An 11,333-nucleotide genomic window follows, 5' to 3' on the forward strand; every position below is an offset into this window, starting at 1 on the left:
TTAAAAGCATTTTGACCGCATCAGCCTTCAGAAAGGAAACTAAAAACTGTAGATTTTGTGATTTGGTGTTGTTTCAGCCTCCGTCTAATTTTCAGTTCTGGTGTTTGAATATCATCACTGCTAACAATTTAGTAACAACCCACATTAAATCAGTCAGAGGATGAAGAGGAAACAGTATTTGACCCTTTTCAGAGTCAAGTCTGGATAAAAGCTCTACTAGAACAAAAAAAGTACAAAAATATTCCTGAAAATAATAAGAAAAAATGGATCTTTAACCATTTCACATTTATTTTTATCTGAACTACAAAGAGCTTAAACTGTCACACAGTTTGCAGTAAAAGGACCATAATTTAGATATTAAGACTAGTTCCTGTGATTAACCAAGTGTTTAAATTACTTTCATAAAGTCTTGAAGTTGTGAAACACCAAGTGTTGTCTGTGTTCCTCTGTAGGACAAAATCAGAGTTCTTCAGAAGCATTTTTGGTCCAAACCCCAAAAAGGTGTAAGGATTCAGATCACGACTGTCTGATGAATGTAATTCACAAAATACTTTGTGTAACACCTGATGTTTCATACTAAATCTCAACGATGTCACAATTAGCTGTATCCAACACTGAAAAAAAACTTTCAATCCAGGTAGACTTCTGAAGACTTTAAAACAGGCTAACCACAACCTGCCCATTACCGGTAACTGTTAGGTGGCTGGGGGAGCAGGCCACTAGAGAAAACCTTCCAACAGTCTAAAGTGCTCACGGCTGTTGCCTCAAATAAGAGTTGTTTATTCTGTTCGAAGACTGATTAGGACGGATGCAGAAGCTCCAGCAGGGCTCCAACAGCACCAAAGTACCCCTAAAAACAGCCAGGGCATAAAGGTCAAGTTAGAAATCACCACCAATCAACAAGAACCTGCATTAGTGGCGGGCTGCTCTGTGTGACCTGCCTCGTGGCGGAGGAAGAGAGCTTTGAGCTGGCCTTTAGACCAGTAGTCCATGGCATACGCCAACAACTTCATAGAAAGGGTGTTCACTCTCAGGAAGTTCCCAACAAACACCACTCGCTCAATGTTCTGAGTGGAAAACAAACAGACACAAAGAAATATTAGTAGGCAGTAACATCACAGGTGGATTAAACAAGACTTGATTTAGCCTGGGCAGATGTGTGGACCACCTCCTCTACGCCTTCATAGCCCTGTACAATGCTGCTTGATCAAGATGCAACAAGGCAGCACCGTAAAGAGGCTGAAGGCAAACAGGAATCAGCTGACAGCCGCTCTGTGGAAAGTCTCAGATTACTTTTGAATCTGTTCCAGTGTTAATATCCATGATGAAATATTTTTGGGTTTTTTGTGACAAAAGATTTTATTGCAGATGACAACTACACTGAAAAGAGAACCTTCTCTTTAAACAAAATTATGACGAGTATTGAGCAAGATTTTCAATGAAAGACAAAAACAAAAATTGACAGTAATGAAATCAGAAAATGGGAAAGATGGGAGGAACTGACAAAATGACCAATCAGCAAATGGGACAGGCGGGACTAGACAGGAAGAGAACCAATCAGTGCAGAGCCGGCCGCTGTTTGAACAAGCTGCCGGTAATTGTTGAAACATTTTATATCTAAAAGGAGAAAATGTATACTATTGGGAGGAAAAGTATTAGAGAGACAATGTATAGTTTTTACCGCTCATCTCTGGAAATACCCATCGAAACATTGTTTAAAATGAATAAAATGGCATCCAGTTGTTGAAAAACATTTGACGTTTTTGTAACATATAACCTTAAAAATCTAATCTGAAGGACATAGGACATGGGCATAGCATCTTTGGGGGACACTATGGGTGTCTCTCAACGCCAAGCAACCTCGCCTTGATGTCTTGGTCCCGCCCCGGTTTCCTAGGAGATATGTCATCAGGAACCGCCAAGGCGTGTTCCAATGTTCATGTTCTACCGAGGCGTGTGTTCTCCGTTTGTTAGCTGTTTAGCTAGCTGAGCAAGGGTACATGGGAGGTGTCTTGTAGCCTAGCCTTGGTCAAAAATTTCCCAGAATACATCTCAGTATTTTCAAAAGGATGGTGGATCAGAAGCCAGCAGCTACTTCGGGGGCAAATATGGTTGGTTAGTTGCTTAGTAGTTGCAGCTTCGGTGGCTAGCAGGTGGTAGTTCGCTTACATATTTAGTTTTAACAAATATAAACACAATTCAAAAAGTAAAGGGCTCATTATACATTTATATTGAAACTAATACTTATAAAATATAACGTTATCTCACGTGTCATGTGACCGCCGCGGTCATGTGATGCAAGTCTGTTACATTTAACTGTTTTCTATGATCAAGGAAGGACAGTGTCCTCGTAAGCAAGGTGCCTAGCCTTGCAAGATTTCGCCTTGCGAGGCCAGGCGCCTTGACATTGAGAAGCACCTCCTTCTGGCTGGGTCGGGGTCCTGCTCCTATTGATGACATCACAATAGATGACTGGCTGGCTGTATGAGACAAGTTGCGTTACCACATTCAAAAACATTTAGGCCGTAAGAAACACAAATTTAATAACATAACTGCTAAACTCTTATGTGAGAGAACAGAATTGAAAAAGAGATGCGATAAATGATGGCTGAGCAGTATTGCTGTAGTATAATAATGCATTGAACTTACATAGCGCTTTTCTAGACACCCAAAGACGCTTTCACACACTCTCACATTCACACACTGCTAGTGATGGTAAGCTACTTGTAGCCACAGCCGCCCTGGGGAGGTCTGACAGAGGCGAGGCTGCCATTTGGCGCCATCGGCCCCTCTGACCACCACTAACACAGGCAAGTTGGGTGAAGTGTCTTGCCCAAGGACACAACAGCAGGACACCCCTGGCGGGAGCTGGAATCGAACCCATGACCCTCCGATCATGAGGCAACCCGCTCTACCACCTGAGCTACTGCTGCCCCATGTATGATGATGTCATCAGCAGGCACAGGACTCAGAGCATTTCCAGAAACTACAGCACCAGAAAACTACAATCAGCATTGTATTCTCCTGATGGAATTAACTGAAGGACCATCCACCGAGGTTGCATACTTTCTGCTCCACAGATAACAGCATTTACCGTAATGTTTTTATAAACTAGCAACAGTGCCGCTATGGCCATAATAATATCAGCTTTCAGTGTTCTAGTGATGTTTTTGTGAGAAAAACGTTCAGGCAGCCCACCTTGGTAAAATAATGCAGGAAAACTTATATTTATTTAAGAAATACACCAGAAAACAATTCTTACCTTTAGTTTACCTCCTCGTATTATTAAAGTAACACCTTTAAATGTTTTGATGATATGATGTCCTTTCATGTCATATTTACAAATATTACAGCACATTATACAGATTTGTTTATTATTTTAAGAGACACAATCAAATCAATCTGTCAAGTGCGTATTTTGGTTTTTCATTCATTTGTATTAAAACAATAATAAATATAGAATTTTATTGATCCAAAGTGTGAAATGTGCACTTTCCTATTTTTTTACGGTTTCAAGTAGGTGTAGTTGAGATTACCTTTACATAAGTTTAAACTTACTGTGTTATCAATTTCTATTTAGTCGACTAAAATAAGACTACAATTAAAACAAATTGGACAACTAATTGTGACTAAAATGAAAAAGAATTTTAGGCAAAAGACTAAAACCAAGTGAAAATGTCAAAATGAACACAGCTTTGTTCATTTTTTTTTCTGCCCTGTCTTCCCTCCTCACAAACCAAGCCCCCTTCATGGTTTACCTCATTGAGAGCACACATTCTGGTGATGGAGCCGATGTTATTGGTGATGGTGACCAGGGTTGCCCTTGCAAGGTCTTCTTTGGACACCGACTCTCTTTTTTCTTTGGACATCATGTTGCCAAAACTAAAAAAGAATCAAACAAGATTCATAATGGAGGTAGCATAGTCCTGAGGTGTAGAAGTGACTGCGTAGCCAACGTTCAAAGACCAAAACTGGTTTAAGGAAAATAGACAAACTGGTGTGGCCATTTATGAATCATCTATTCATATGTTGGTTCGTATTAATGTTAAACTTTGTGTTCAAGTAAATGAAATGATAACCACACCACAGTGAGGAGTTAGGGAAACTGAATTTGCTCTGCTTCACTGAAGATCTGTTAATGTTGGAATCCACCTTTTAAAAAGGCTTCGAACCAACAGTAAGAACAACAGAAGCAGCTGTAAACCGCACCTTGAGGCCACAGCCCAGCCCGGCAGCCCAAACCTCTCATAGTCTCCTCCATAGATGTCCCGAACCAGCTTGTCCACACGGGTGCTCTCCCCTTCAGAAGCCATTTCTAGAGCTTCCTCGAAAGTAGAGCAACCAGTCAGCAGGCAACACAGGCCGAGGAAGGTCCCACCACCAAGGCTGGCAACACACACACACACACACACACACACACACACATTTAAAATAATTGAATTACTACAGAGTGTCTGTTTTAATTCAATCTGCTCCAATTTATTTCTTTGTTTTCTAACCGCCAAACCTCCAGGGCCTCTCTTTAAGTCTCTTACAAATTTCATCTTTATCTTTCTGATTTCTGTGTTTTCTGATTTTTATACTTTACCTCATCTGAAACGTCCTTGTTATACGGTGGGTTAGTGAAACATCAACAGCAAATTCAGTTTTCAGCCCAACAGAAAACTCAAGATGATTGTTAAACATATGTCTGTAAACCATCTTATCTAAAATATCCCAATGTTCTGTAAAGTACTTCACATTAATGTCTCATGTGAGTAAATAAACTACTTCCTTATAAAAAATAAAGGTGAAACATGTCCAACTTTGTTTATGTATAAACGTAAGAATAGTTTTGAACCATCTAACTTCTTGTTTGACTCACTGATCATGTCCAGGACACTAAAGTTTCTTCTGCTGTTTAGTTGAAAACAACTTTTATTCACATTATTACTAGTTATATTGGTCATCTAGCTAATGTATTTCCATGTAGGAGCTAGGTGATGGTGATGCTAGCACCAGCTCGCCTCCTGTCTGTGACTGCGTTAGCACACATCTTCTTGTGGTTCTGGTTTATGGCACAAGGATTAGGACAATATTACATGCAACTTGTACCAAGCTTTGTAACCTGTAACATATTTTGTAACTTTCATTTTGTAACTTGTAATTCTTGTTTTGTAACACGAAACTTTCATTTTGTAACTTGCACAAAACAATCAATGTGCAAGTTTCAAATCACAACTCTCAAAACTCACATCTCATTTCAAGATGGTGGATGACCACGGAGCGTCGACCACAGTTTATGTATTTAGAAATGTAAAACTTCAAGCTAAGAAGAGTATTTACAATTGATGTTGGTGAGAAATATTAATGAAAAAGGGCAAGTTTGTGCACTGAATACACAGAATTTGGTAGGAAACCGGTAAAAATATTACACGCTGGGGCTTCAACATTCCAGATATCCATAAGAAAATTCTTACCGAATGAACATTCCAGATATCTCAAATATTCATTCTAGACATTAAGAGTCATTCTGGTAAATAAAATCTTTGACATTATAGATATTATAGATATATCGGCCAGCCGATATATTGGGCTGATATATTCAATTTTTTCTATATTGGCTGAAAATATTTTTAAGAGCCAATAACAAAATAATAAATAGGCACGTGTGTGGCCAACTACCGTCACTACTAGACTGAAGAAATTACCCGAAGGACCCCAACACACCGTTTTCTTTTTAATGTTTTGAGTTTGTTTTATATTTGAAGTTCAATAAATGTTAAGAGATTTGTCTTTAAGAGAGTTGTCTTCCACAATCAATGTGCTGCTAAATCATATTATATATATATATATATATATTATCAGCCTTAATAATTGGCTTTAGATGTCGGCCATCAGCAACAAATTTTTTTTTTATCTGTATCTGCCTTAAAAACACCATATCGATCGGCCTGTATTATAGAACGTAACTGTATTATAGAACGTAAAAGTTAGTTACTTTGCTAGGTAACTAATTACTTTTACAATGAAGTAACTGAGTTACTCACTTAATTACTTTTAGGAAAAAGTAATTTGTAACTATAACTAATTGCTTTTTCAATGTAAGATGCCCAACACTGGTTAAGTGGCATGAAAAAAATGTTTGAAGCTAATTAGCTTTCCAAATTTGCCATTTCAGCTTTAAAACTGTGCTGCAGTCTCAGGTTTCATGACAGACGACTTTCTAGGATTTGACACATAATCAATGATGTAGAGAAAGGACGCCATGTACCATTTAATGTCAATCAAACTGTCCGCATTGGGCTAATGTAGGTTAAGCTGTTAGAATCTTTGCTAACTGACAGTGCTCGATAGAGTAAAATGTGGAGAAACCACCCAATCACAGCAGCGTCTAATAGAAATTATGGTTTTCTAAAGTGAATTTATATTTATATGGTTATTGTGTCATTACCTGGTCCCAGTGACTCGTTTATAGTTATTCTCCGAGTAGACGGCCAGGATGCTGACCCCAGAGCCAATATTCACCAGCAGCAGAGGATATGGGTTCTCTAGCAGATAGGGTTTCTGAACACAGTGGTCTGGATCGGTGGGGTTTTCAAAGTAGTAGCACTCAGAAGGTCCACTGGACATCACTGAGTCAATGTACAGCACCCCCCGGACCAAACAGTCCAGCTCATCCAGTTTGTGGAGCTGCAGGTCCGCCATCTTTAATATATATATATTAAAAAAAAAGACATCAGGGACATTGTCAGGACTGTTCAATGGGGAGAAATTAATAAAACACAGGAGGAAACTGCAGAAAGAAGGTGCTGGGGGCCAAACCCACCGTACGGAAGTCATTTTCAAACTTGTAAGCGCCCCCTCCTGTGGCACAGAGGGTGGTGTGGAGGCTGGAGAAATGCTTGTTGCGACCCATTTGTAGGAATACCGGGAGGTCGTGCGTGGGGAAGCGAATAAAGTGTAGGTTGCCCTTCCTGCCACACAACGTCAGGTCCTGCAGCTCCAGGTGTACATCCCTGATGCCAGTTGTACCATAGGCTATGTTGGAGGTTAGATAGCGCCGGATGCTTTTCAGGTTCTCCACCTCTTCCTGCTCCTCCTCAGCTGTGATGTCTTTGGGCTCAAAGTAAACAAGCTTCACCAGGGTGCCTCCGATGTCCATCCCAAACCACGGAAATGCTGCAATATGGGAAACCATTCATGCAAGAGCCTTTCAGGAACATCATTCATCATTAGATCAACGCACACATCCAAATGCTTTGTGCAGAGGTGCTGCATAACCATTAGTACTTTGATGCCATGTTGATGGAGATGCCAACACACCAGTCACACTGAACAGATGTGAACCACAGCAATGTAAACAAACTACATAACTAGTCATACAGCCGACACTTGGAAACAATCAGGAAGAAAATCTGCATTGTATTGCCTTCATCTTCCTTATTGGTTAAACAACTTGTCATGGTCTGTGTCTGCCCCTTCCTGCATGTGTCTCCTGATGTTTCTCCATCCTCTCTCGAGTCCCTTCTGTGTCTCATAGCGCCCTCATGTGTCCTTTGTCTGCGTCTCAATTATGTGTCTTATGTTTGTAGCGCTTTAAAGTCTATTCCTCCCAAGTCCTGTGTCATTCATTCATCCCCAGCCCTCCAGGTCTTCCTTCACGTTCTGTAGCTCCAGCCTCTTTGTCCCCAGCTCTGTGTGTGTGCCATCCCCTGCTCAGTGTGTGTGTGTGTGTGTGTGTGTGTGTGTGTGTGTGTGTGTGTGTGTGTGTGTGTCCATTCCCCAGTTCATTGTATGTGTGTATGAGTTTGTGTGTGTCAGTATGTGTATGTGTTTTTGTGAGTCCTTCCCTCAGTCTTAGGTTTAGTTTTAGGTTTAAGTTTTTCTGCCCTCCATTGGTTCTGTTTCCCCCGTTTAGATCATTTGTGTCACCTGCCTTCCCTCCAGCCCTCGCTCCACACACCTGCCTCCTGTTTCCTTAATTGTTCTCCCTGTGTATTTAAGCCCTGTCTTGTCTCTAGTTTGGTGTCGGTCCATAGTGGTATTTCTGTCAAGTCTTCTCTAGTCTCTAGCTTTGAATCTCAGTCTTTTCTAGTCTTAGTGTTTCGTCTCTAGCTCAGTAATTGAATATTTTAGGACTACTGGCTCCCTGCCTTTGGATTTATTTTTGCTTGATCTCGGCTTATCCAAATAAAGGATATTTTCTTATTTCACCTCCTGCCTTGTGTCATCTTGGGTTCTGCATTTTGGGTCCTACCAATGTGACACAACTACTTTAGTGTTTGAATGTTAAAAGGTTAGATCTCTAACTCTGTTTACCAGAAGTAAGTTTAGGTCTTTTTTTTTTACATAAAAATATTATAAACCACTGTCAAAACAATAATATACAACCATAGATATTAATTAATGGGCGATTTATCAAATATTCCTCTTAATAACCAGTGTTTAGCTTTTTCCTCAGATAGGTACCATGGAAGATGCATTGTGGGTAGCGTATCAATCCTAGATAGAATGAAAATCATTGGTAATGTTCTCCATCCCTCTCAGCCCAGCTCTGTAGCAGATGAAGGCTGAACTGACTGGACACCTAACATGTAAATGATGCATATTCTACCATTTTGAACCACCTCTGCTACACATCCTTAGTTTTTAACTACTGATGGGTCTACTGCTACTGATTCTGTCACACGCAGTTTTTATATATTTTTAATTATTTCCTAAAAAAATACATTTAAATTTTGCGCATTAGCTTTGGACTTCTGCCTTATCCGCTGCTAAATTACAACCCTCCGGGTTTTAATGATCTAATTCATATCAGTGTAATAGATTAGTAACGATGGAGCCACCTGGGTGGATGTGCTAACAATAGCAGCTTCATTCCCAGCAGCAGTACAGTGTGTACCGCGAACGCCATCTTGTTGCTAAATAGATTCTGTTTACAGCCATCATCTATAAAATAACGCATCCAAAAGACCCGCTGATTGTGCGTTTATGATCAAACCCGCACGCATTATGCTTTACACAGCAGGTAATAATAAAGTGTAGGATTTCTCACCGGCTGTTATTAGTTCCAGCTCCGACTGTTTTTAGGAAACGCCTTTAAATTTTCATAATCAAGACCCCTTCCCTTGTTAAGACGAAGCCCACGCTGTCAACACTTACGCGGCCTGGTCTTTTTAACCGAGTCTTTCCGATGCCTCGGTGTCGCGTTGGACGCCCAGCGGTCGGATGTAGAAGGTCCTGCGGGCGCGGCTGCCTCGTTTTGGGGGTCGTTTCTGAGGTGACCGTGCATCTCCTTGTTGCACCGCGGCAGCTTCGAAGGCGTTTCATCTTCGTCCACAATCTCATTATCGTGCTGGTGGCCGTTAAACGCCATTGAACTAGTTCACTACATATATGGTGCACGTTTTAAATAAATCGCTAAACATCTAACCCTTTGAAGGAAATACAAACCAAATGTTAGCAGGCGTAATTAGCTGGCTAAATAGACTGTTTTAAATGGCTGAGCTCCGCGATGGTAGCCGTCAAGATGAAGTGGGCGGGGTTTGGACGGGATTGAAGGGAACCTTATCCAATCAGAAAACGAGTTTACAAAATTAGGTGATGCCACTTTTCATAAAGTCAAATTTAAGACATTAGTTTACAAAAAAAACGCACGAAAGCATGCATAACATCTCGGCCACAGTTATATTTCATTATGATTGAGAAAAATTAGCTTTAGGTAGGTTACAGGGAAGCTGGGGGGGATTAAGTTATTATAAGGGTCCATGACTGACAGGGGTCCATTTTTATTTCAACTTGAAAATTCATTTAAATAAAAAATACTTATTCATGGGGACCCACATCCTTGGCAGCATCCCTGGTAATGAAAATCTAATTTACACATTTTTAAAATATACAATGCAAATTTAAATGCATACTAACATGGTAGCACAGGTGAAATTATTTATTTAATCAGCTCCTTCACGTGCCTTTTCTCTGTCATCTTATTGAAAATGCCATGACATAAACAGTTAGTGTGTGGATTTAAAGTGTGTGGAATATTCTCCAAAAATCTTCTTCAAACACAGCAATAATCAACTTGTCACTTTGGAAAGTCAGCATAAGGAAAATCCAGAGCTTCACAGCTGCAATCAGGCAGTTAAGAAGCTGCCACAGAAAATGGAGCAGCACGTCAGTCACTTTCATGGCTTATTCACACCAGCACAACCACTCCAGCATAAACACAGGCATTCTCGTTCGTTCACCTCAAAGTCTCTGTAAATTGTCCTTACTTGAAACTGGTTGTTTTTATCACTATCTGCCTTGACAAAAATACTTGGTCTGGAAATCTTACATGAGTGTTGCATCTTGGGGCAGCAGTAGCTCAGGAGGCAGAGCGGGCTGCGTCATGATCACGTGTTCGACTCCAGCTCCTGCCAGGGGTATTCTGCTGTTGTGTCCCCGGGCAAGGCACTTCACCCAACTTGCCTGTGTTGGTGGTGGTCAGAGGGGCCGACGGCGCCAAATGGCAGCCTCGCCTCTGTCAGACCTCCCCAGAGTGACTGTGGCTACGTAGTAGCTTACCATCACTTGCAGTGTGTGAATGCGAGAGTGCATGAACGTGTCTTTTAGTGTCCTAACAGGCACTATATAAGTTTGATGTATCATTATTAATATTATCTACAATTATCTGTTTCTGGGTCAAAGTTCATCTGATCAACTTTGGTCACTCCAGAGATCCTGATTGAGCTCCTGTTCAAAGCCCCCTGTTGCCATGATGACCTGTTGCATGCCACTTACGTAAGTATGTTTGTGTTTATATATTGAGCAGACGCTTTTGTCCAAAGCGTCTTACAGGTAATAATCAAGCCAGCAGGTTGCCCTTGAGGCTAACAACAAACACTTCAGGCAGTCCTAGGTGGCAGTGAGGCAGCATAATCGATCACAGGGGGAAGCGAACAAGGAGTGTGCAGTAGAGTGAGGGACGGGTGCTGAGAGGGTGCTAGTTTAGAAGATGCGCTCTGCTGGGTCTTAAGTAGGGTTCACCCTCTACTGTTTCGTTGCTGCATATGCACAAAGTAAGTTAATGTATTTTATTTATTTTATTTGCTTCACTGAACTCAGGTAGGACCGATATATCTGGTCTTTAGTATTTCATTAGAACCCGCTGCAGCAAACTGGACCGGACAGGTCTGGGAGAAACCTCACACTGCCATCATCAGTTGGTGGAATCTAGACAGGATCTTCAATATCAGACTTGCTTTGAGGAAGGTGGTTGGGTTGGACAGATAGTTGCTCGCAGAAAACTGGTTGGTTTTGTGTGGTGTAAACAGCATCCGTTCGCAGCTCTCTTTGGAGAAATCTGGTGC

The 11,333-nt window shown here is 41.0% G+C and overlaps 1 protein-coding gene across 2 annotated transcripts; it reads right to left on the reverse strand.

The window, feature by feature from the left end:
* Positions 1-268: 268 nt before the first annotated feature.
* Positions 269-9,498, reverse strand: pank2 (pantothenate kinase 2). 2 transcript variants are annotated; one of them, XM_015969385.3, is made up of 7 exons: positions 9,145-9,498; positions 6,809-7,161; positions 6,434-6,687; positions 4,243-4,386; positions 3,759-3,882; positions 942-1,067; positions 269-850 (listed from the first exon to the last, which is right to left on the reverse strand). In XM_015969385.3, exons 1-7 carry the CDS (start codon positions 9,356-9,358, stop codon positions 800-802), a joined length of 1,266 nt encoding a protein of 421 aa, XP_015824871.3. In that variant the 5' UTR covers positions 9,359-9,498; the 3' UTR covers positions 269-799. The 2 variants fall into 2 exon arrangements, with proteins under 2 accessions (XP_015824871.3, XP_015824870.3); XM_015969384.3 differs by having other exon boundaries at positions 4,210-4,386.
* Between the last annotated feature and the right edge of the window lie 1,835 nt (positions 9,499-11,333).

The sequence above is a fragment of the Nothobranchius furzeri genome, chromosome 18 (genome assembly GCF_043380555.1).
Source record: "Nothobranchius furzeri strain GRZ-AD chromosome 18, NfurGRZ-RIMD1, whole genome shotgun sequence".
Lineage (NCBI taxonomy): Eukaryota > Metazoa > Chordata > Actinopteri > Cyprinodontiformes > Nothobranchiidae > Nothobranchius > Nothobranchius furzeri.

Coding starts and splice junctions, on each gene's coding strand:
- pank2 (XM_015969384.3), bottom strand. CDS start 9,358: ATGGCGTTTAACGGCCACCAGCACGATAATGAGATTGTGGACGAAGAT. Junction 6,688..6,808: donor TTGAAAATGACTTCCGTACG/GTGGGTTTGGCC, acceptor TATATATTAAAG/ATGGCGGACCTGCAGCTCCA. Junction 851..941: donor CTCTCTTCCTCCGCCACGAG/GCAGGTCACACA, acceptor GGCTGTTTTTAG/GGGTACTTTGGTGCTGTTGG.